The sequence below is a fragment of the Phodopus roborovskii genome, unplaced genomic scaffold (genome assembly GCF_943737965.1).
Source record: "Phodopus roborovskii unplaced genomic scaffold, PHOROB, whole genome shotgun sequence".
NCBI classification, from domain to species: domain Eukaryota; kingdom Metazoa; phylum Chordata; class Mammalia; order Rodentia; family Cricetidae; genus Phodopus; species Phodopus roborovskii.
Window position 1 is genome coordinate 20,510,475 of NW_026126482.1, and position 26,776 is coordinate 20,537,250.

At 44.7% G+C, this 26,776-nt stretch overlaps 1 protein-coding gene across 1 annotated transcript in view; it reads left to right on the plus strand.

Annotated features, from left to right (window-relative positions):
• Nucleotides 1-26,776, plus strand: part of Nedd9 (neural precursor cell expressed, developmentally down-regulated 9) — a 166,853-nt gene that overhangs the window by 44,120 nt on the left and 95,957 nt on the right. The window contains exon 2 of the mRNA XM_051194383.1: nt 19,262-19,426. Coding sequence (XP_051050340.1) covers nt 19,415-19,426 — 12 coding nt within the window. The 5' untranslated portion in view covers nt 19,262-19,414. The remainder of the gene's footprint in view (nt 1-19,261; nt 19,427-26,776) is intronic.

Sequence of the window (26,776 nt, forward strand, 5' to 3'; positions counted from 1 at the left end):
AATTTTTAACATTCTTGGCAAGAGTTTTACTACTGAGCTATAACTTAACCCTTTTTGTACTTTACATCTTTGAGACAAAGTCTCACTAAGTTACCAGGACAGCCTGGGACTTTTTCTATAGGCAAAGCTGACCTCTGTCTTGTGATCTTCTTGCCTCTGGCTCTTGAATAGCTGGACTCATGGGTGTGCAGCACTAGGCTTTGAGAAAAACCCAAATTTCATGTAAGTGTCTCCTCCTGTTGAGGTTTCTGCCCCACAACTTGATCTTTATTTACATTGACTACTTATATAAAATAGCCATCTTGGTGGAAATGGGTCACAGAACTCGTCAGGATGGTGAGTCTGTTCAGAACATGACTCAGATCACCCCACTAGCTGGGGCCAGAACTCTGGACAGAGACAGGGAGTTCTGCAGGAGAGAATCTGGTTGTTTAGGAAGCTTGGGTAAGGAGGGATCAGGCAGGGAAGGAGCCCGAGAAGATGCACAGCCAGCATTTACAGAAGCAGTTTGGGGCCAATTCCATAGGAAATGTGAAGCCAGTGCAGGCCACATCCCAGCTGTTCTGGAGAGAGATACAGGAGCTGGAGTACTTACACCTCCACGTCTGTTTCCCATTGGTTGAGCGTTTCTCCCAGGGAACATCAGTTCTCAGGAGCCTCCCAGGACCTTGGCAAGGTGGGCTCTCAGTCTTCTAGCAAAGATATATAGGTTCTCTTGGTGTTTGTCACCAGTAGCTAACCATATAGATGGGCCAACACAACCTGAAAATATGGTGCCTTTTGCCAAAATTACAAAAATGTGTTCCAATTAATATAAAAGTTTCCTTTTGTCCACAGTCTTCTGACTTTCCATGTGTGTTTTTTTTTTTTTTTAAACATTTCGTGTGATTTAATGCCACTCCAAGTAAGAGAAAATTCAAAAATTTCAATTGTTAGCATGAGTCTTCCCTTTCATTTCTACAGTATCAGCTCAAATGCAAACAAAGGAGAATTGAACCCATATGCTAAGTGGCCAAAAATACATGATTTGCATATTCCATTCGAACTGGAACAATGGAAACTGCTCAGAACCAAGTCAACTGCTTTCACTCTGCTTCTTTTGTTTTTAATTGAAAAGTCATTCAATATATTCTGATCATGGGTCCCCTCACCCCGTCTCCTCCCAGATCTTCCCCACGTCCCTACACATCCAGCTTCATATGCTCTCTCTCGCTCTTTCTCTCCCTCTCTCTTTCCCTCTCTCTCTTTCTCTCCCCCCTTCAAACAGGTAATAAAAAATTAAATTACTTCTTGGTCTAAATAAACAAGCGCTACCGACATTCTCTGCCACTGGCTCCTCCATGAGAGAGGAAAGATTAGCAGCAAAGCTCGTGAGTTCCCCTTAGTGTCTTCATTTCCATAGCTATCTCTTGACAAAGGCAGGTAGTAAAATGAGTAAGGATGAGGTTAGGCTTCTTACCTACCTTGAGTGCTAGAAAACCACTGGCATCCATGCTGGGGGTAGGTTTTCATCTCATCATAGCATGGAAAGTGTGGCCTCCGGGGACAACCAGCTTCCGTTTCTCTCCACAGTGAAATGTGGTGCTCTTGAATTCCCCTGAGAGTCCACGAACTCTCACACAGGGTGGACACACATACTACAGATGCTCATGGTGAATGTGCTCTCTAAGTAAGGTAGCCCAGAAGTACAGGCATACATATTGTACATGCTTCCTGCTCTTTGACATGTTGCCTTGGCTTTTTTCTACTTTGTACAAAAACTTACCAGAGAGAGAAAGAGAGAGTATATGCGTGTGTGTATTATCTACATGTATGTACGTGCACCATGTGCTTTCCTGGCGCTCTCAGAGACCAGGGAATGGTGACCCTAGACCTAGATGGTGATGAACTACCTTGTGTGTTCTAGGAACAGACCTGGATCCCCTGGAAGAGCAACCGGTGCTCCTAACTGCAGAACCATTTTTCTAACCCCCTCCAAATAAGACTTTTAATGCGATGGCAGGAAATCTCAGGCCCATCAAAGGGCCCTATGCAACAGCACAGGTGGCCTACCTTGGGGTGTTGGCCATAAGAAAGAAGGATGCATGGAGATAGGAAAGGGATGATGGGCTGTGGAAAGTGCACTTGTGAGGAGCAGCGGCAGCCAGCCACCATTCACACAGAGGGCTGTGAACAGCAGGAGTCTGGGCAGCCAGTGGCATTGATTGCCAGAGGAGCAGCACCCCCAAATATAGGTAGAAAAGACACACACAGAGGCGGGAGATCCGAGAGAACGAAGAGCTAGAGAAGTGGCTTAATTAATGCTCCACCCTGGAGATTCCAGGGGACATGGATGAAATGGAGATGAGGAGCGTGAGAAGGAAAGACACAGGTTGGGCTGCACATTCTCTTAACCAAAACTGCTGAGACCAAAAGCGTTTCAGATTTTGTACCTTTTAATTTATTTGTATATACTTACTTAAGGAGGTGTCTGTCTGGAGGTGGACCCAAGACCAGACAGCACATTCATTTATGTTTTCTATGCTCCTTAAATTCATGGCCTGAAGGTAGTTTTGTACAATTTTTTTTTTTTTTAAGAATTTCATGAAACCTGAAACAAAAACTTATAGTGTGGGATTAGTAACCCTAAGAAGTTTCCAGATTTGGGTCATTTTGAACTGTGGGTTCACATGAGAGCCATTTCTCCTGGCCTGGCCAGTGATTGTCAGCAGCACCCCATGGCCATTTGGATATATCTGTAGACACTGAGGACTCTGTGACATCCCCCAAACTCCTGAGGTGTGCTGGCATGGATGTGGCTCTCCAAAGTGTCAACCCTGCTGGACACCTCTGCCCCCCATCACTTTTTGCCTGCTCTATCCTTGGTAAGAAACCAAAATTATTCCAAGAATAAAGCAACTTCCATCCACCTCTATGGAGAATCTGCTTTCCCTGATTTTTCAGTATGAAAACAGGCAGGAAACAGGCTACCTGAACAGTAGTTAATAGAGCATCACCAGCTCACCAGTCACCAAGACCCACTGTGTTTCTGCAAGCTTTTGCAATACAGCAGCTAATGGCTGTCACAGGGAGTGTTTTACCACTGGATGATTCTGTCCATCATTGCCTGTGGACAAGTCTTCTGTGGTAACTCAGAACAGGCTTTCTCAGCCTCAGCCCTGCCAACATCCTGGGTGAGATAACTGTTGAGAGACTCTATCCCAAGTACTTCAATTAGATTACACACCATCCTTGGCCTCTGTGCTGATTGGGTGTTTGTGTTCGTTTTTGTGTTTTTCCAAAGCTAGAGTCATCTGGGAAGACAGAATCTCAACCTAGAAAATGTCTCAATCCCACTGGACAGTAGGGAAGCCTGTGGGACATTTTCTTGATTGATGTGGTGGGGCCCCACCCATTGTGGGTGGTGCCACACCTTGGCAGCAGTCCTGGGTGGGTATCAGAAGCAAACTGAGTGAGCCATGAAAATTGAGCCAGCAAGCGGTGACTTCCAAGGTCCCTCCTTCAGTTCCTGTCTCTATCTAGGTTTCTGCCCTGCTTGAATTCCTGCTCTAACTTCCCCAATAATAGACTATGATCAGAATAAGCTAAATAGTCCCTTTCTCCTCAAGTTGGTTTTTGGCCATGGTTTTTACCACAGCAATAGAAAGAAAACCAGGACAGCATCTACCCACCAGCTGCCGATGGTGATCTTTATTTCTGCATGATAATCAAGTCACTGAACATGGCCAGTGTCACCCTGATTAAAATTCACAGACAAGTGTCCATGCTGCTCAAGAACATAGATGAGGGCACCAGAGCTTTCAATGGTAGCCAGTGTCTGCCTTCTGAAAGTGTCTCTTTATTACTGATAGCTCCCAGTCCCCAATCCTGGATACGACACTGAAGCGTTAGTAGGAAATAGAGCTACTACTTAGTGTCAAGTTTCCTTGCTCTGGGCCCACACAAAGAGAGTTACGTCAATATCTAAAATCACTACACACACACACACACACACACACACACACACACACACTGCTCTGGTCACTGTTGCTGTGAAGAGATACCACGACCAAGATAACTCTTAAAAAGAAAGTATTTAATTGGGGACTTGCTTATGGTTTCAGATATTTAGTCCATTGATAGCGTGGCTCTGGAGTAATGGCTGAGAACTATATGCTAATCTACAGACTGAGAGAGACACTGGCCTTGGCATAGACTTTTGAAACCTCAAAGTGACAAACTTCCTCCAACAAGACCACACCTCCTGATTCTTCTAATCCTTTCAAATAGTGCTACTCCTTGGTGAGTAAGCATTCAAATGTGTGAGCTTATGGAAGTCACTCTTACCATTCTTGTTCAAACCAACACACACGCACACACACACACACACACACGCACACACACACACACACACACACACACACACACAGACACTTAAAGCCTTAAAAGGTTTTTCTTATCATACTACCCCATTTCTAACTCTCTAGAGTAGCATATGTTAATATTTGACAACAGCTTGATATTCATCAGCCTTGTCACATGTCCTGTATCTTTTAATTCTCATGAAGAAAAATAAATGCTCCAATTAAGTGGTGAAGAAAAATAAATGCTCCAATTAAGTAGTCTGTCCATTTTTACAAATGGGAAATGAGATCAGGAATTAATAAGTAAGTTGTCCAAGATCACCAAGGTATAAATGGATTTGAACTTGGATTTTTATTCTTCTAAGTTTTATTTTATGTGTATGTATATTTTATCTACATGTATGCCTGGTACCCATGAAGGAAGAAGAGGGCATCAGAGTACCCTGAGCTGGAGTTAGTTGTGACCTGAGGATTGAACCAAGGTCCTCTGGAAAAGCAGCCAGTACACTTAACTGCTGAGCCACCCCTCCAGCCTTTTGAACTTGAATTTCTTAGCTGCTAATGAAAAGACCTTTTCCCTTCTACTGGTGCTTCTGAAGTTGAGTGCATGAGAGTCATCTAAGGGTTCATTCTGGGCACAGTGCATATTCCCAGGTCTCACTCCCGGACACTGGGTCAGCAAGGCTAGACTACCCCTGAGAACCAGGACATCAGTACACCCATTCCTTGACTCCGGTGCACGTGTCTGTAGAGGTTATAGTGGGAACCCCGAACTCCATTCCACTGAGCCACTGGCAAACAAGGATGGGAGGGGGAGGAGACTGGAAAGGCCAGAGACACTCTGGCCATGTGGAGTTGAAGAAGGAGTAGGTACTACCCTTTCTCCTTCATCCTCAGTCAAATGTCTGACAGTGTCAATACCAGATCCAAAATTCTACCCCCAGAGGGACACCCCTTGGTTTCCTTTGCTCTTGTGCAACCAAGCACATATGCTCAGCTGGCTGATTCTCCAGCAGGAACTCAGCTCCCTAACAGTTACTCCCAAGCCTCTTTCTTTGGCTTAATTTTGTTACTGGACACAGCCCCATATAATGCATTTATTCCAAGATGCAAAATCCTTGGCCTTCCATAGACACTTTCCCTAAAATCTTGACTCCTGTTTGGAGCCCAAAAACCCTAGATAAGCCCCAATGTTGGATGCCTCGTCTAGTCATTTTTGCTTTTAAGTAGTAAGACAAAGCCAGAGGTGTAAGACACCCTGCAGCAATGTACCTTCCTGAGAAGAATATTAGGACCCAATAGCCATGCTTGGGTTCATTAAAATTCAGTGAATCACCTAGGGACTCTTTCTCTCTCAAGGTTTAGATCTAGCCAAAGGGAAAAGAATATCCAAGGTAGGCTTATGTTTCAAACTCCAGCTTTCCCAAATCCCCCAAGAGACATAAAAGAAAACCTACAGATAAAACCTTTTGCTCATTGTACCCACCACTTGTTTGGAAGCAATTGTGTGTCTGACCTGCAATGCTCCCCAGGGTCATGGCACTTTTAAATGGGTACCTGTAATGTGACACACCCAGCCTTTCACCCACCCAGCTTGCTGAGAGTTTGGTGTCTCTGACTTACAATTGCATCGCTCTTCTTCCTCCGGCCCGGTCATTGCTTGCTGGTGACTGTCTCTCATTCCGTGAGGTGTAGCTTCCGGGACAGGTCTGTTGCCACTCTTGTGACCCAGATTTGAACACAGCTGCTGTCCTTAATTGTTCTTCCACGAGTTCACCATTTCCAGAAAGCCTAATCCTGTTCACAGCTGTGCCATTGACCCAGCCAGGCCGTTCAGATGAAAGACAGACTGTTGACTCACTCAGAGCTAGAGCCCAGGAGTCTGAGGTTCCGAAGAGACAACCCCATTGTCTGTGGTGTCTGCCTGTCTCCTCCGTCCCTGGGAGGTAGGGTGTTGGGAACTAAGTTCATTGTCGTTATGCCTGTCAGAGCCTGCTATATGTGCAATGTGGGCCCCATCTAACTTGAGGGCACACTTTCCAAGAAGTCTTCGAAGGTTTGAGGTCCCCCCCTCCACTCCCTGCTGCTCCTCCTTTTCTCTTACCCCTCCCCTCTCATGCTGCAGATCAAACCCAGAGCCTGGCTTGTGCTAGACAAGCACTTTCCTTCTTTGATGAAGGGGGAAGCCTGAGAAACTGTACAGCCATACATAACGTGTGTCTGAAATCTCTGTAGGACAGATGAAGAGCTTGATTGTCTGTGTGGCCTGGAACACGCTCTTTCAGTGGGTCACATGTCATCTGTGCAGGCCACTTCATAACCAGAGAGCTGGCTTCTTCATCATGCCTCGCTCCTCACGTGTCACATGACCACCCCGGCAGCCTTCCAGATACAGCCCCCCTCCCCATGTCTGAGAGGGACTGCACGAGACACATTCTGCTTATTAGATTTCCAGACTCAGTGGAGTACACTGTCATTCTGTATGTGTGAGCCATGGGAACACAAAGATAAAATCTAGTGATAAAATCTAGTGAAACAACTGCATATTCCCTGCCAAAAACGCAAACCAGTATCCTATGATGGTGAAGCAGTAAATTCCATAAACCCAAAGAGCATTTGTGTCCTCCTGTGAAAGTTGGATATAGTGGTTCATGTCCTTAATCTAAACACTCAGGAAACTGATGCAGAGGGGTCACTGAGAATTTGAAATCAGCCCAGGCTATAGTGAGACTGTGTGTTAAAAACCAACCAACAAACAAACAACAAAACCCCAATAACAACAATGAAAGAAGCTCACAATTTGTCTGGACGATGAGCCACACCCTGGAACAGGGTGGTCTCCTTGTGTTGTGACCAGAGACATAAGGGTAGCTAGTATTGATTGTCACATTTGCAACTGGGCATCAGAGGTGCTGGTCTGAGCCCTGGAGGAAAAGATGCTGGACTATTGTTTCTTTGGAATGACAAGAACAAAGGGGCCCTCCTGTAATAACTTCAGCCTTTTAGAGTCAGAGTTCTTACACCGTGAAGCCAGAGCCTAGAGCCAGAATGACTGGGTTTAGCAAAATATGAATAATGCTTATTAAATGTACTTAACATGTGAAATATTTGCTGTTTCTCTGACATTCAGAATTTACTGGGCGCCTCTGGTTTTATCTGCCATTTATCTGCAGTCCCAAGTAAATGTGATTTTTTTTCCTTCACATTCTGTATTTGGCGATGAAGGTGAAAAATGCAAACTGGAAATCTATTTCAAGAAAAGTAGTGGCTGGAGGTCATGAACCTTAGTGTGCTATGAGTCACTGTTTTCTCTTCCATGGTCAAGTCAACTTGCTGAACCTGCTCTCCACCAGGGAATATGACGGGTAACGGCTCTATAGTCAGGGAAAGAATGTCCCATGTCCCTTCTCATGTCTAATGTTCTACAGAGGGTTTGGCTTCCTTCCTCCCCCAAAGAAATGGTTGCTGCTGGCTGAGGTGGATGGAGTTGGAGATGCTCAGAACCCAGGCCTGCCTAACACTTGCTGCCCAGGGGAATAAGGAGGGTGGGAGGTGGGGCAGCTCAAGGAGAAGCAATCCCATAAACTATTTAGAATCATGAGCTAATGAGCAACATTTCTGAGAAAGCAAAGGTATCAATTTTGGTGGTAGCCATTGGTTACCGCTTTTCCTCTCCCTTCTTCTTCCCTCCACTCCCCTCCCCTTTCTGTTTTAGTTTTCAATTTTATGTGTACGAGTGTTTTTTCTACTTGTAATCTATGTTCCATGTGATTGCCTAGTACCCACCGAAGCCAGAAGAGGAAGTCAGATCCCCTGGAACTGGAGTAGCGGACAGTTGTGAGCTGCCATGGGGGTGTTGAGAATTGAACTTAGATCCTCTGGAAGAGAATACAGTGCTCTCAACTGATTGATGGAAACACATCGCCTATCCTGGGCATTGCATTGACCAGACTTTTCACCCACAATCTGACAGAGTGTAGCAATCCTTGCTGGGACTGATTCCTGAGCTCTGGAGAGAATGAGATTGTAGGCAAGGTTGTTTAATGAAAAGATGGGGCTCCCCCAAATCCTCAAATCAGACTTGTTATTGTACAACCCAAACAGGGCTTTGCTGTTAGACACGGACCCCAGGGATTTATGCATGCTAGGCAAGTTCACCACACTGTTTGCTTTGCACACAGCTGTTTTATTTTTAAATATAACTGAATACCCTAAGATTATTTTAACTGCAAGTAATAAAAGACAGTCAACTCAACTTGGTGCTAGGGGAGAAGGAAAGGAGGAGAGGCAAGAGGTGGTCACGGTGGGGACAAGAATACATCTTGTGGTGCCACGGTAGGACAGTCAGACTTCTAGAAGGGACAGCACTCAAGAACCAGGAGACCAGAAGTCCACCGAATCCTGTCCCTAGCTCAGTGACTCCTACAATTTTTGCTCTCTCTTTCACACCAAAAACAGATGTTAGTTTACAGCTACAAAGTTCATGTTGAGGAAACTAGTGTATATGCATGCACCTGCAAACCTAAGACCTTTCTGCTGTAATTCCCCACCTCTAGAGAAGGGGCTTGGCTCTGAATGTGGGGCCATGTGCCCATCCCTGGCCAGAGGAGTTGGAACAGTGGAGTTTCATGAATTTCTCAAGTTGAGATGAGAGCCACCACAACTCTATATAAACCAAGCACGTGGGCAAGTCTTTGTAACATGGGTGGATGCTCCAAATGGTAGCTGCAAGGGTTGTTTATCTTTGCTACTTTAGTATGATGGCAAATATATATATATATATATATATATATATATATATATGTGTGTGTGTGTGTGTGTGTGTGTGTGTGTGTGTGTGTATGAAACAAAATGCAGCCTAACTGCCCACTAAGACTGTCTGTGTCTATCATTGTTCTATTGTTGTGAAGAGACACCATGACTACAGCAACTCTTATAAAGGAAAGTATTTCACTGGGGCTGGCTTACAGTTTCAGAGATTTAATCCATTATAGTCAGGTGGCCTGTGGGCAGAGTTAGCAGAGAGGTCTACATCCAGATCCACAGGGGGCAGGAAGAGAGGGGCTCTGAGCTTGGCATGGGTTTTTTGAAACAGTAAAGCCCACCCCAATGACACACTTCCACCTACAAGGCCACACTTCCTAATCCTTTCAAATAGCGCTACTCCCTGGTGACCAAGCATTCAAATCTATGATCTGATGGGGGCCATTCTTATTCAAACCTCTACACTACTGTTTAAAGTACTTTGGCGATTCTCATTTCGTCATGGTAGAAATAAGTTAGGTATACACTGGACAGACACTTACCTCTGCTGTTGTTTTTCCAAGGTAGCTCCCTATAAGCAGAGCCATCAGAACAGCTCTTTAGTGGAAAACTAAGATTCAATATTGTTGTTCATGGCTTTTGAGACAAATATCAACTGGTAGCCCAGGCTGGAACTCGCTATATAACCCAGGCTTTCCACAAATTCATAGGCATCCTCCTGCCTGAAATTACAAGTGTGAACCACCCATGATGGGCTACAGAATTTTATTTTTAAACATTAAAAAAGTAAAAGTCTCTATCACAGTGTCCAGAATGACAAATCTCAGAGGCGATTTAGAAGACATAATTAGAAGTGACAGGTAATGTCATTTTAGAAGAGGGACTCTTCCTTTTTGCAACTTCAAGACAACATTGGCAGGGACGCAGCTGTCAAGTGTCAGGGTTTGGTTTCTTAGTGTGACCTTATGCTGGCTGCTGCTCCTGGGTAACAAGGAAGCAAGCCACACCAGGAACCTCAGCTTCTAAAACCCTGAAAGGCAATCCTAATTGCATGACAGGTAAGAGTTGATCATGCCATCAGGTCAACCTTCTGCCTGCCTCCCTCCCAAAGCCATTGAGCGCCACCCTCACCCCCACACCCCTTCTTTTGGCCATCCCTTCCTTCTTTGCTGGGTTGTAGTTTCTATTTTTCTGTCCTATGCTACATTTGACAAAAGAGTCCATATTTCTCTTTTCTCTCGCTGTTCAACCCAGTGGCATCTGGTGTCTGTCCCCACTACCCCCTTGAAATCACCTCCCCTTTGAACACCCATAATCTAACTGTAGAAGTCTCCCCTCTTGTGGTTTGTAAGACGACATGCTACTCTAAACTTCTCGCTCCTCTGGCCCTTTCCATACTGTGCCTCCCTGAGACTGATTCAGACTTCTGCTAAATACATCAGGCTTTTAACCCCTTGGGAAATCAAATCTTCATAAGCAAAACCAACCAGACTAACAACCACAACAAACAATCCAAGAACCTAGTTTTCTAAGCTTTGTCTTACTGTTACACAAAAATTGAGACCAAAATCTTTCTCTTTCTCTTTAAGACAGTGAAAATGTCCTGCTGGGTATCTGTCAGCTAAGGCTTAGGGGCCACTACCAATGTGGATAAAATGGCTGAAGGGACACCCAAAGATCAGCCAGGGCCTAGGAGATGACAGGACTTTCTGAAAAAGCCCTGTAACTGCTAGCTCCCTTCATTATTTTACAAGCTATGCTGGTGAGCAGCATAGCATGTCTGCTTCAGAACCACGATCTCTGAGCCCCACACTCCAAAGTATCTGTCTCTACCAGTCACATCTCTTTAGATCCCAGATGTGTGTGCATAGCTGCTTAGACTTTCCCCATGTGACATCCCCAACATGAAACCAAAATGTCACATATCCCATTAAATACCACAGTTTTGTTGGCTTATTTCTTAATTTCCTTTCCCACGGTGACACCAGACTTCACCCAGTCTCTTGAGCTTCCTCTCGGGAGCCATTCCCTTTCATTCTAATCATACCCAGCCTCTGTTCTTTTCTCCTACTCATTGAGACCTTCTTCTCTTTCTCTTCAATGTTTCTATCAACGGCTTAATTAAAACCCTCCGTATTTCTCATCTGGATAAAAGCTGTCCCCAAGTGGGTATGTATTTCAGGACTCCTAGTAGATACCATGGATGTCACGCGTGCGCGCGCGCGTGCGCGCGCGCACACACACACACACACACACACACACACACGAGTTGCCTGTGATAACACTCAGTTCACAAGCTGGACACAGCAGGAGATGAACAGCAGTAACTAAAAATAAAATGATTATATTGCAATACAAGTTGTCTAAGACACAGGAATTGTCTATTTCTGGAAATTTCCATTTAACATTTTAGTACTTTGACACCACGGGTAAGGGAGGACAGCTGTACTTGCATGGCTTTGTAATGGATACTTTTCAACCTCCACTCCAGCAAGTTAAGTCCTGGCCGAGGCACACATCTGGAGTAGCCACGACTTCAGGGAACCCGAAGGTCTAGGCAAAGATGAGTCAGAGGCCTAGTAAAGAAAATAAAATGAATAGCAGATGGACAAGGGAGGTAAGGGTCACCATCCAAAAAGTGTACTGGGGTAGAAGGTGCCATCATGCTTTCTCTTCTGCAAGATTCCTAAAAAGACCAGAGGAAAGCAGGGCCAGCACCCAGCAAGACACCACCTTAGACCTTTGCAGTGAACTACAAACATCACTCTCCTGTCTTTCATGATCACCATGTTTCCTCTTCCTCAGGCTTTGGCCCCATTTGGAATATTTTGCTATTTGTAGAGAATGTTAAAATGTGAAGGGTTTTGTTGCTATGCCTCCAAGGTGTACACTCAAATGCCCAAGCAGGGTCCTTTTCACTTTGCTTTCTTTATTGAGTCTTCCCCAGTTAAAACAAAGGAAACTCTTGAGGATTTCCTCATACCTGAGGATTTCCAATTCCCTGAAAAGCCAAGCATCTCCAAGGAACCATCTATAAGAGCTGAGGTCATTTGAAGAGCTGGATACCAACAAGATATCAGTTAAATTGAGCCAAACCACCCATTTTGATTGTTTAGCCAAATTCAAGTGTGTCCAATGCATTAGAATTCCAAATCCTCAACAAATCTCCTTTGGCGTGACCTGACAAGATCACTGGTATTTATTTATTATTTTTACATAAATGGAAAAAATTACACTAGAACCAGGAAACTTCCACAGGTAACTTGATTAGATCACTAAATGGGGCCCAAGAGAACACTGAACACATCTTCCCTGCCAAAGAGCAGCAAAAGCTTTGACTTTCTGCTCTGCACGCAGGTGGCTGATGGACTGTTTTATGACGGGAGTAATTATCTCCGTCTTTCTCTCTTAGTTACCTACCAAAATAAACTGTGCAAATCCCAACATATTAGGAGAACTCTATCATCAGCTGGCAGGCCAAACATTAGCAGGGCTCCACAGCCCCAGGGAATGAAGTTGCTAAGGAAGATATGTCGGTCAAAAGACCCTTGTGTTGTGTACAATCAGGGGCTCAAGAAGTGTGCTTGTGCTTGTCCTGCTCTCCTAGGAGACATTGCCGATTCCTAGATCATGGTCTTTCCTGACATCTTTGATGTAAATCTGGCACAGGCCTGTATTCATTTCCTCACAGTGCCAATTCTTCAAAGGCAGGTCAAGTGGAGAGCTGCCCTCGATTTATGATGTTCAAATGGGAATGTCCCACGATACAACAGGGTTGAAGAGAGACAGACTCTGGGCTATTGATGCTTTTGCTAGTGTTTCAGCAATTATATTTCCAGATCCAGGGTTGAGACTGAATTTTTATCAGACTCTTTCATTTTACATATGACAAGACTGAGGCTCAGAAATGGTTGAGTTGCCCAAGTTGCACACTTGGACTAGATCCAGGGCCTCCAGATGTGTAGCTCAGTTTCCCCCTGCTGTGAACATCCTAACACACTGCCAGCTGCCTATGGCAGAAAAGGGATCATAGAAAGATGGAAGGCATAGCCTATCCTATCAAGTAGCTACCTTCAATGTAAGGATCAAACATCAGGTGGATCATACATGCTGGGAGAGATAGGGAAAATGTATACTCGGTACTAAGAGCCATGGAGTAGAAAATGCCGGCTACAAGAACACAGGAGTTGAGACAGTCTGTGCTGAGTGCAGCCATGAGAGCCGCTGTCTTCAATTTTGATTTTCCAACCCATGAAAAGAACTGAGTGCAAGCTAATACCTCTCTTGCTACCTTGCTTTGGTAGCACCAGCAAATGTATTCAGCCAGGCATTATGGTCAGTGTGTTACTTGTTACTTATTTAATTGTCATAAAGCTCCACTCTAGTTGGACTTTCCTTTGGGCCACCAGCCCCAAATAATGACATGGAGACTTATTAGTTATGAAAGCTTAACCTTAGCTTAGGCTTGTCCCACTCGCTCTTATAACTTAAATTAACCCGTTGATTTTAATCTATGTTCTGTTGCGTGGCTTGTTAGCTCATCTCTCTGTACTGCTCGTGCTGTTTTCTCCTTGTCTAACTGGTGACTCCACCTTTCATCCTCTCCCAGAAGTCCTGCCTAATCTCTCCCTGACGAGCTATTGGTAATTCAGTCCTTTATTCAACCAATCACAGTGACACATATTCACACAGTGTAAATATTCTGCAGTACTCCATGAGGCAAATGTTTCTCTATCCCTTTTTATATATATGAAGAGATTAATGTTTTGAGGGGTCAGTGAAGCCACTTGTAAGGAATGGCAGCTAATAAATGGCAAAGGTCAGTGCATAAAACCCTAACACAGCTTCCTAGGGTTAGTTTCCTAGTATCAAAAGAAGCCGGGAGTGGGGCCTGAACCACAAAGATCCATTATCTTCCTCTTCCAGAGACTGGAAGTTGGAATTTAAAGTCTGCCAGAGTTGGTTTCCTTTGAGGGCTGAGGAAGAGAGCAGTTCCAGGCTTCCATACTAGGAATGCAGATAGAGGTCTTCTCCATGCTTCACCATGTCTGTTCATCTCTATTGTCCTCTGTGTATGCATTGATTGAAATTCCCCTTTCGAACAGTACTAACTAGTGTATCTGCAAGGACAATGTGTTGTGGGAATTTGGTCCAATAGCCATTTTATGGGATGGCTTGGTCCAATGGGCGTGGTCTTCTCTGGAGATACAGGTAATAAGGGAGGGAACTCTGTGATCAAGTCAGATTTATTAACAGGTCCCAGTCAATAAATTATACTCACAATGCAGAACTAGGCTGTAATGCCACCCATGAACTGCTGGTTCTCTAGTTCCCAGGGGCAATCGGGAAGACCCAGGAAAGGTCACCAAGCCACTGTCTCAGCAATGCCTCCTCAATTCACTCAAGCATGTGGACCCCCTCCCCTGTTTTATTGGGTCACATATTTCCAGAGAAGAACACTGAGTGAAGCCACCCCATTCAATCAGCTATTGGGCCAAATTGCCACAACAACACTGTTTCCAAAAATCAGTGCTAGCCCCAGGGGTTAGGACATCAGCATATGAATGAACATATGAATGGACAAGGTGGGGAGTCAGTCCCCAGCACTGACCCCTTCCCATTTCACATAGAGGTCCTGGGAGAAGGATTCAAACAACCAAGGAATCCCCAACTCTGATCTGAGTACTGTGAGATCAAGTCAGGAGAGAGGAGACAATTTCTGAGATGTCCCCAAGAAGCTGAGAGAGAATGGCACTGAGCCACAGGTGGAAGAGTAGCTTGGCATGGGGGTGGGGTGGGGGGTAGTGGGGGTCGGGGGTGGCGGGGGACTGGGAGGTGGCAGGGAAGGGGGGGGGGGAACAGACGGGTGCTCCCTTATAAAGGGTTCAGGGAGGAATGAGTTCATATGTGAAATGAATCCATGTGGACAGGGGGAGTTGGGGAACTTTGCTTCCCATGACAACCGCTGTTTTCTTTGTCTTTCCTTATTTTTCTAATATATTATACTGGGTTACAGGAGACTATTTTTGTGTAAGCATATACATGTATTTTGATAATATTCTCCCCCAGAGACCACATCTCTCCTTTTTCTCATCCCCCAGTTATCTCGATCCCCTAAACAGTTTGCTTCTTCTTTCATGATAGATGTATATACATGTTTTTATGTAGCTATATGAAATCTAAGAACCACAAGTGATAGAAGTGGGAGGGCCCCACCCACTTTGGGTGGTGTCACCCGGGCAGTTGGTCCTGGGTTGGATCAGAAAGCAGGCTGAAGAAGCCATGGAGAGCCATGCATTCTTACATGGTTTCTGCTTCGGTTCCTGCCTCGAAGTTCCTACTCTGAGTTCCTGCCCTGACTTCCCTCAGTGATGGAGTGTGGCCTAGATGTATAAACCCTTTCCTCCCTCAATCTGCTGTAGGTCATGGTGTTTTATCACAGCAACAGACACCTCCATACTGATTTCCAACGTGGCTAGACTAGTTTATGTTCCACCAGCAGTGATGAGTGATTCCCTTTGTCTCAGTGCAGTACAGTGTAATCATAATTATCAGAGGATGCTCTGGGATACACACACCACTTCAGAGGGCATCAGTAAGGTTCATGCTCCTACAGGCGTGCTGCTAATGAACACAAGAGAGTTTATTTCGCTCATGGATTTAGAGGGTTTAAGTCTAAGAACAAGAGGCCCCACTGGGTTGGTGAGGGTGACACATTACTGAACAAATTGGGTAAGTGCTCACATCTTTGGCCAGAAAGCACCAAGGAAAGTTACCTAGTCCCCTCTTAACAGTACCCCCAATAACAAGGACCTCCCACAATAACTCCCCACTTTCCAGAGGTTCCACTCTCTCCCAGTAGCACAGCACTCAGGACCAACCCCTTTTATGGGGAGCTGTGGGGAACATTTAACAACCTTTAATCCAAGCACTCAGAAGGCAGAGGCAGGTGAATCTCTATGAGTTCAAAGCCAGCCTGGTCTACAGAGCTAGTTCCAGGACAAGCTCCAAAACAATACAGAGAAACCCTGTCTCGAAAAACAAACAAACAAACACGAAAAACACCAAAAAACAAAAACTAACAACAAAAACAAAAACAAACAAACAAATTAAGCTAGCACCATTCATGCGCATATCTACGGGGTGGTTTACCCCTTAGATCCATGTGCTACATATGCTCTGTGGCAACTTAAAATCACAGCCCTAACTGAGTCTGATTAGAGCTTGGACTTCACCACCTCGATCTTCCAAGACTGCAGGTCTTCCCTTAGCTGCCACATTTCAAATAATCATGGCTATTAGCATGAATATTCCCATTACTGTTTTTATATCACACTGATATTTAAGTAGTAACTTTGTGTCTCCTAGCTACTCTAATCATGCTGCTCTCCTCATGTACAGAGTGGATCTGAACATGGGGAGCCCAGATAGTTTTCACAGGAGTGATGACATACTGAAATTATTCCTAGTACAAAATGGCTAAAGCTAAAAATAAATATATGCCAATATAAGTACTTTACCATGCTGATGAAGACATACACTTCTCTGGAAACCATTGGAGAGTCCCCATTAAAGTTAAAAAAAATACACATATATCACCTAACCGGCGCACCCATGCCTCAGTTTATGCACAATATAGATAGGTAAAGGCCTCTGTAGCAGCACTATTCAAAATGTTTATATTATGCCACATAGGATATTTTTCCAATAATAAATTTGGGACAATCCCCCACCCCAAAATGGGGTATTTAAGGTAAGAGTGTATACTATAGGCCTATATACTTAGGAACTATAGCTTACACCAAAATGCTGGCAAGCAAAACTTCTATTTAGCTTGAGAACCATTGGGACATTCACAGCTTCACATTGGAACACGTGATACCAGTGTGTCCCCAGGCCCAGACTCCCATTTCCACCCCATGTTTCAAGGGCCTTGGTGCCCTCGGTCATGTACCTCCCAGCCTTCAAGCCTACTTTTATCCTATACCCACCCCACCCCCAGGGAGGAGCCAGAGGAAAAGGCCCAGAAGTGGCTAGAATCCCTGGGCTGGGACTACTAGTGTCCTATAACTTTCCATGTGGTCTTGAAAGGCAAGCACAGTCTGCACATTCACACTACCTCTTGGCCAAAGATTCCTTTAGAAGGTGCATGGCTGGAAAAAAGTCCGGATCCAAAGCCCATGGTTCTGCACAGAATCACCCTTGCCCAGCGCTAAGGGCAGCGCTGCCTTTTAGGTGTCGAGAAAGGACAGTAGAGACCCTCAGGGCACATGTCTACAGCCCCAGCTATGCAGGAGGCTGGGGGAGGCAGACCACCAGCTCAAAGCCCACTTAGGAACGTAGGCCTGGTTCAGTAATATGTAAAGAAGTCTGGATATAGAGCTTATGAGTAAAACATTTCCCTAGCATGCTTGAGGCATCAGTGAAAATTTCCAGGGTTCCAGCATTGTTGTATGCTTTCATCTGGGTGTCAGGTCCATTTCTCACAATTTATTAAGGGCTATGTTTGTTGTGTATCATCTTCTACATGCATGTTACATTTATACACACACACACACACACACACCTACATATACAAATATAATTATGTAATTCCTGGTGCTGTACTCTATGACTTCTATCAACAGACTCGGCCCTAAGTGATTGCCTTGTAAACACAGACGGTTTGGCAGTTAAAATATATGCAGGTGTGAGGACCTACAGGGACATGAACAGGATGCTGGGACGGGACATGTAGCTCCCTGCTGGTTCTCTGCTCCATTGGGGATGGAGAAGCTTGGGTAACCATGCATGGGTCCAGCAGAGCAAATGAGTCACAGACTCTTGTCCCCTTGCCATGCCACTGCAAGTGTCTTAGAGGAAAATTCCTTCCCCTCCTCCTTGCCAAGATGAGAAAATACTGTGTTTATGAAGCCAAAATTGCAGGAGGCTGTTACCATCCTTGTAGAAGCAATGGAGACCAACTCCCAGTGCCCTCTGCTTGGAATGCAGCTCTAGAAATGCTTGTCTTCCTCATGAGGGCAGCTGAGTGGGTTCAGGAAACAGTTAACTAAGCAGCTACTGTGTGCCAGATCCATTCCTCACTTTTCTGCTCCAACACCTACTCAATTTTGATTTTGTTCTTGACAGGGGAAACTTTCCTCTAGCAAAGATTTATATTGCCAGCTCTCAAAAATATTTCTACATAGCGTGTGTACTTTAACTATCGGGTTTTTTTTTTTAAAGAATATGTATTTTAATACTAGTCCATAAATACACACACACACACACACACACACACACACACCACTACACCACTCCAAAACTAGATCTTACAGCTGTGAGGAAATGAAAAGAAATTAAAATATTGGCCAGCACTAGCCCTCTGAAAACCCAGTTGATTTTTCTTCCAAATTAAAAAAAAGTCAAAATCCCCATCCTGGTCTACAGTTCCAGGGCAGACTCTAATCCAAAGCTACAAAGAGAAACCTTGTCTCAAAAGAAAAACAAAAATCCAAGCTTTGTATCTAAACTACTTAAAAGTGACATTTCTAAATATGACTTTTCTTTCTTTGGGAGGAAAATGGAAAAGCACATGGCTCCAGTACCCTCACAAGCTGCTAATAATGGGTACAACAGGCACTGCAGGTAGTTTCAGCCAGATTAATAGACACATGGTAAATCGGCTCACAGGGGGATTCGAGATGAGACAAAAGGTGTGGAGAGCAGAAAGCAAGCTAAGTCCATGACCAAAGCCACTGACTGCACACAGTGAAGAGCCCTTTGCCCTCCATTCCTGATGACAAAACCTGTAACCTTACCCACCACTCAAGATGCACCTAATCTTCTCTCCTCTCCTCTCCTCTTCATCTTCTCTTCTTTGTGTTCTCTTGACACTGCATATATGACCAAGGTGCCCGTCACTACACGTTTCAGTCTACCTGTGTGACTGCTTAAGGGCAGGAGCATGTTTTATGTATCTTTAACATTTAAGTAGATGTAACAGGAACTTTCTACGCGTTTGTGTATACACAAATACATGAATGGTGGATCCCATTCATGACACTGTAGGTCTGACTTTCCCAACTACGGAGATGTGACCCTTACCTGACAGAAGGGACTCGACCCTTTCCAGAGTTTTAAACACCTTTCCATTTCCAACTTGTGTCTTCAAGCTTGGAGAACTGTGAGTCTCTAAGGTCAGAAACCTGCAGAGAGGCACGCCGACATTCTTCAAGGGGAGCTATGACAAGGAGCAAACAGGCCAGCAGACTGCAGCCCTGCGAACTACCCTGCAGATCCAGAGCATCAACGCTCCTTCAGAGAAAATGTGGGCGAGGGTGAGTACACATAAAAGCCGTGATTTTGGTGATTCTCTTTTCTCCAGTTTCAGGAGGACCTGCTTGGTACTCCAAACATGAAATTGATGCCCGAAAAGGAAACACGCATTGTACCCTTCAGAGTTTGCTCTATTTGGTGGGTTTTCACACAGAGCATAGGAAATCTTTTTCCAACCTGAAGTCTCTGTTGCTGTCATCTGGATCGAATGAGACTGAGCAGAGCAGGTGCCAGGGCAAACCCAGAACTCACTGGATAAATGGCCCAGCAAGGAAGCTGAACGTACGCATGTGTGGTCTCTCTCTCTCTCTCTCTCTCTCTCTCTCTCTCTCTCTCTCTCTCTGTGTGTGTGTGTGTGTGTGTGTGTGTGTGTGTGTGTGTGTGTGTGTGTGTGAAAGCTTTTCTGTGCTGATCATGCTGAATTACTTCATTCATAGTAAAGCACTCCACAAGAAAATTGACCTGTCCTAGGGTAGAAGTTCAGATTAAAATGTTAGCTGTTCCTAATGATTCAGACCTATAATACCAATGACTTGGGAGGCTGAGGCAGGAGGAGAAGTTCAAGACCTACCTGGGCTACAGAATGAGCTCAAGGCCAGCTAAGGAAACTTAGCAACACTGCTTCAAAATAAAAGGAGGGTCACTGGTACAGCTTGGTAACAGAGTGCTTGCTGAGCATAAGGGAAGTTCTGGATTCAGTCCCAAGCAACACCACACACACACACACACACCACACACACCATACACCACATACCACACACCACACACACACACTACACACACAGGAAAATCAATTCATCTATCTAGATACAGATTCCTAAAGGCTCTTAAAAATAAATAGAAAAACGTGTGTACAAACATACCCATTGACTCCTAAAGGAAGCAGGAATCATGGCATGGAGTAGTGTCACTGAAGGTCACGGAGAACTGCATTTCTATTTAATAGTGTCAGCTGAGAGCCAGCTGCTGGGCCTCTTTAGATCCCTGTCCCCAAACTTATAAAATGGCTATGAGGGGGGCGGTATTTAGAGGGTAAAAAGAAAATTCTTAAAGTGCTGGGCTGCAAAGGAAAAGACAGCTCCAGACACTTGTGCTCCATGTCACACAGAACAGCACCAACTACAGACAAACAGAGAAGCAGGGAGCAGCCATGGCACTCAGAGATGGAAGCTAACCATTACAGAAAATAAAATGTCTGCCCGGAAGTCTTTAAAAACCGCTTGAATTTTCACACTACTGTGGCATTTTAAAACAAAGTGACGACTTCATAAAAATCCCCATTGTTCTACATAAGCCAGCCAGGACTACCTGCTGAAACCCTTTCTTAAAAAAAAAACGAACAAAAACTCCCATAGTGATGGGATGCTAGGACAAAGGTCTGTCACAGAACGGACGCTCCAGAGGTTTCCACTCAGATGAATCACTAATCCAAATCGGGATGAATTATACTATTTACTAAAAACTTCCAGGCCCTTCAACACAACATCAATTCCGGTTATACGCAGGCACCAAACATCAGCTCTTCTGGCTTTTTAATCCCTACCCGGCCAGATCTACTGAGACAAAAACAGAGACAAAAAGTGGAAAAAAACAAAAGCAGTCTGCAACGAGCCAGTGTTTGGTTCCATTGGAGCCCTGCCATGAACATCAGAGCCCTGCTGTTTCACATGCGTGTTCATTTACTGCCCTGGCATGTGAGACCCAAAGTGCAGACCAGTTCACTGCTGGGAATCTTCAACGTATTTAGTCAACTTGTCTTTTGAGGGTCTAATTCCAAGGCTTCTGATGGATATTTTTGTTTTCCTTACCATTGATTTATTTCAACATCCCAAGCATGTGTATAAACACACATGCACACACACACACACACACACACACACACACACACACACACACTATACTAGCGAAAGTAGGATGTAGTACTCAGGCTTCACTTCACATCCTGTAAAATTTTACTTTTTAGTCAGTGGAATTTAAACTTTTGGAAATTATTATCATTACCTGAAGAACAAGGGCATTTATCTGTTGCTATGTCTATTTCTTAAGCAAATGCTTATGGGAAAGATTGAGCACGCATCTTTCAAATCTGCCAGGCTGCACTTGAACCCCAGCCCTGCCACTAACAAGCAGCAGGGCCTCAGAAAGGTAATTAGTTGCTATGTGCTTAACTCACTTCACCCTCAAAATGAGGATGAGAACAGCACCCACCTGGAGGAGTGGTTGTGATGATTAAGTAGGTACAGTACTTCTAATATGACAGCCAAATTCTAGACCGTTAAGGTCTTCCTGGGACACGTGAGTCGCATAAGCTGCACACACCCAAGGAGAGACAGGAAGGTGGGGTATGAGGAAAACTCCACTGGGAGCTGGGCCTTGGGACCCTGCCTTAGGCATGTCTTGGTGGCCCTCCTGGATTTCCTAGTCTCTGCTCCCAGCAGCCAGCAGCAACAATGAAGATTCCCAGACAAAGAAGTGTTACAGTTTTAAGTCTTCATGCCCAAAATGAGAGTCAACATGAGTTGAAAATCACTCGGGTACAAGTTTGGCCAGGACCATCCTTCGGGAAAACCTGTGTAGATGTCATAAACACCCTCAAAACTAAGCTCCCCCTCCCCCGCAAAAAAACAAAAAAACAAAAAACAAAAAACAAAAAACACCTCAGCAAAGAAAAGCAGGCCCAGAAGTCACTGTTCAAATATGACATCAGCAGGCAGTGGAGTGGTCACATCACACCCGCAGGGCATCTGAGGGAGGTAGCAGAGCTAGGCACCCTTTGCAGAGTTGTTTGAATTTATTTGCTTTCAAATTGCCGGGAGTTAAACATTTACCCAGGCACACCTGGCGAGGACTGGTTCAGAAGCCCTGGAAACTGCACACTTGTCCCATTGGCATTCATACTCTGCCCACTCACAGGAAGGCGGGAAGCTGACCATTGGAGTGAAGAGATGTGGTTAATCTGAGGACAAAAAGCCAGATCATACTTCACAGAGACTAAAACAGTCCACAGACATTGTCCCTTCTTCCCAGCAGATACAAGTTCAGTGTCCGGCCAAGGTCAACATTTATTTACGCTGTGTGCTTAAATCCCCTTAAGAGGAAGTCTGTGATGTATGTCAGACCCGAAGGAAACTCAAGTTTCCCAGACTCCAGAGGGCAGTCCATATACCCAGCAATGAGCTCCAAATGGACTATAGGATTTCTTGCAGTTGGAGAAAAGCCAGCATTTCTCAGGAACTTGTGAAACCGGCTCCCATCTGCCAAAAGGCATCATTTCACTTACCTTTGGCAGAAGGGACATATGGTTACTTGTGGCACCTATAAACTCAGTGCTGGCCTCAAGTATCACAAGTACCTGTTACGCATTTCAAAGTCCATGCTAGCATCCTGTCCCTTCTGGCCTTCTTTACCCTAAACTTCCTCCAGCTTATGGGATGCCCCCCCCCACACACACAGATACTCATCCTTATAACCCAGCTATTCTCACTCTTCTATATATCTATGGCTCTCTCTATCTCTCTATCTATCATCTATCTATCTCTATCATCTATCTATCTATCTCTATCATCTATCTATCTATCTCTATCATCTATCTATCTAGCATCTATCTATCTCTATCCATCTATCTATCTGGCATCTATCTATCTCTATCATCTATCTATCTATCTGTATCGATCTATCTGGCATCTATCTATCTCTATCATCTATCTATCTATCTATCTATCTATCTATCTATCTATCTCTTACCCCAAGCACTCTCTCTGATTCCCTTACTCTCTCTCCCTAAGACAGAGCTAGCCGATAAGAAACTAGTACTGGGCCAACAGATTATATCAAATACAGAGCCTCAATGCATTATTTGGGGCTGGCGGCGTGGCGGCAGGACAAGACCAGGCGGCAGGCAAAAAAAAAAAACCATACTCCTTACACTCTACTGCCCTTGTTGTCATGGATTCTATGAGGGAGGTAGATGTACATCACAGCACATCTTGAAGACCCCATCCTCTTGCCCAAGTATCATGTCTTCCAAAACTAAAGCATGTGCAGACCATGTTTGTTAACAAATGAAACTAATTCTCCTTTGGCCCTCTAGTCTCACTGAGGTGTAAGTCAGGCCTCCAAAGCAATTAAGTACAGACAGGATCCCCCGAGCTTGTCTGGGGAATGAGAAGCATCTTCAAGAAAGGAGTGCCTTGCAGATGTGAAAGTAGCTGCATATCTGGACCAAAGTTTCTCCTCCTCCTCAGACAGCATTGCTCAAGGGTATCCATGTCTCACTACAGTTCATGAAGTCCAACTGTGGGATTTGCCCATTAGGAAGACGGACTAAGGTCTTGGAATGGCAGGAAGGTCTATGGAGCAGCAAGTGACCCCACAGTGCCAATGAGTGTCTCCTTTTTCCTGAACGCACCTACCCCTGATTCAACACCAGCTCACAGGGGGTTTACACTGCCATCTGTGGTACTCTTCCCCCATGCATAGGCCTCGTTTATTCTAAAAGCCGATGCTTTAGTGATTTCCCAATAATTGTCCTTTTACTCCATCAAAATAAGGGACGATGGAAATTGTGTGGGAATCCATTAAAGGAAGAACAGACACAAGTAGGCTACTTTCCCAGCCCATCAGTAGTCACTCAGGCCTAAGTCCCTTTCCACACGATGAGAAAGATCCTAAAGGGGCAGCAGTTAAGAGCACCAGCTGCTCCTCCAGGGGACCAGGGCTCAGTTCCTCGAATCCCTGTGATAGCTCACAATGGTCTTGAAACTCCTGGTCCAGAATATCTGTTGCCCTCTTCTGGCCTCTGCAGGTACTACACACCACACAGTGTAACATACAAACATGCAGGTCAAACACACTTCAGATAAGAAAAAATCTTTAAAAAAAAAATCCTAGAAACAGTACAACAAAAGTCATGTACACACCACGAACTCTACGGTGTCCATGTGTACCAACTCTATACGAGCATCAGAAACTGGGGAGAGAGACCCCTCTTGCCCTTAGGTTTTTACCCCTGATCACTAGGTTGACTCTGAATCTGAACGATTGGTAACTAAAATTCCCAGTATCATTCCCTCACACTTTCTCTTTACTGTCTTTTAAAACTACCTTCCAGTTGAACCCCTGCATTGTATCACACATCAACTCATCATCACATTAAAAAGAAGCATGTATATCTTTCCCTGTCTTACGCAAAGGCCACTCAGGTTTTCACGGTTGACTTGGAGAAGCATCTTTCTGTACATAGTTTATACACAGTGCTATCCCCTCTATTCTAATCTCATTCTACCTCTGCCCTATACTGTGCCTTTCTCTAATTAAGCACAACTGCAAAGCACATTAGTCAGGCTAGTGCCATGGTAAGCTGTGCTAACAGGCAAGCCCTCCAAATCCTAGTGGCCTTGCACAGTACAAGTGAGTTCATTCTCTGTCAGCTATCCCCGGTGAACTGGGCTTCTTCCATTTTGTGGGTCTGGCTTCTCTGGGTCCCTCACTCCCTGCAGTGTTGATGAAGTGGAGAGAAGAACAGAACATTCCAGACAGTAAGGTGGAAAATGGAGAAATTGCTCCCACTAGCTTCCCAATGACTGGAATGAAGTTACAGGGTGGATTTAAACTCAACTCAAAGAAGGCAGAGAAATGGGCCGACACAGGTGACAAGAGTGGCTCAACTCAGTCTTTTCCGGAAGGCTTCTTACCTCCTTATCAAAATATGGAAGTGCACATGAAGCGCCAGATATAGTGGGCCCTTCATCCCAGATCTCAGTCTCCAGGGCTGCAGGTTGAGGAAGTCTATGACGACTCCACCCTGAAGCTACAGTTCCCAGGCAGTGCCTGTGGCCTGGAGAGCTAGTCAGCGGCAAGCTCCAAGGAGCCAGTGCCAGTAGCAAACTATAATTATGGGGAAATGCATGCTGGTTCCTAAGGGAGGTACAATTGCTTCAGAGAAAGCTGAGAAAAATAGAAATTGAATACGTGTAAGGTTTCACTCAGAGGCTGTGTGTCACCCCTACCCCCACCCCCAACCCCAAGGCTTATGTATGTTGTTTGGAACTCGGTTCTTTTGAGATAAGTTTAAAGGTTGCAGATGGGGCTTATGGGAAAGAAGCTCTGAAAGGAGCTTGGCTTGCAGCCATCACGTGCTTTGGGGAAAATGAGTTTGGAAGGGTTGTCCTCTGGTCGGATAAACTGTGACAAGAAACAGGGGCTTCCGAAAATCACTGGATAAAAAACGAGGAAACAGGTGTGGACCACCAGGGCCTCACTGGTGGAGTCTGAGAACGGCCCGGGGAAGCATGACATCTTGTCAACCGAGAGAGGCCTCCTTTGTGGTGACAATCCACACATCCATCTCCAGCCCGCCACACCCATGAGACACTGCTGTTAGTTTCATGCCTGTGTTTTAATAATATTTACAAATCCTCACTTGACCATCCGAGAGTCTGCACATCTAGAGGTCATTTTTTTTGTTTTTGTTTTTGCTTTTGTTTTTTATACTTAGTTTTTTATTTGGCTTGGTGGGTGGTGTGTCACAGCCTGAGTCATGAGGTTTGGTGGCAAGAGCACCTACTGAGGCACCTCACTTGTGTTGGGTCTTTAGCATGACTAGTAAAAACCTGTGTGTTACTATCCCATTTGTGCATGCGCGAGTGTGTGCGCATGTGTGTGTGTGTATATGTGTGTGTGTGTCTGTGTGTTCCATTTGTGGTGTGTAAAAGAGTCATAATATGTGTCCAAGGCCAGCCTCACACTCATAATTCCCCCATCTTCCTAGTTCTGGAATTGTGAGCATGTGTATGATAGTACCCAGTTAGACCGTCCATATTTTCAAGGCTCTTAAAGAAATTAACACTCTGACCTCTCCTGTCCCATAACAGCTAGAGAAAAATAAATATATAAATAAATAGCATCTGGCACTTGGCTAAAAAGTGTTAATACTGTCTGCACATTTCTGAACATAAAGGTAAATAACAATCCAGGTGTGGCATCACGTGTTTGTGAATTCATTTCTCGAGACACTGAAGCAAGGGGTTACCATGAGTTTGAGGTTCACCTGGGCTATAAAGTAAAGCCCTATCTCAAAACAAACATATAAAAATCAGATAATAATGACAGGAAATAAGTCTGTAGTAGTAACTAGAATAATTTTATTGTATCTTTCCCAGTATCTTTATAATTTCCTTTCCTAGATGGCAGATCAAGCATAAGAAACATAAGCATAACACACAAAGCTCACGGTCAGCCAACTTCATTCTTCAGGTTCTCATCTCATTCTCTTCTCTCCATGCTAACTGCACACATGTGCATACATCCCCCATATGCACACACACACACACACACACACACACACACACACA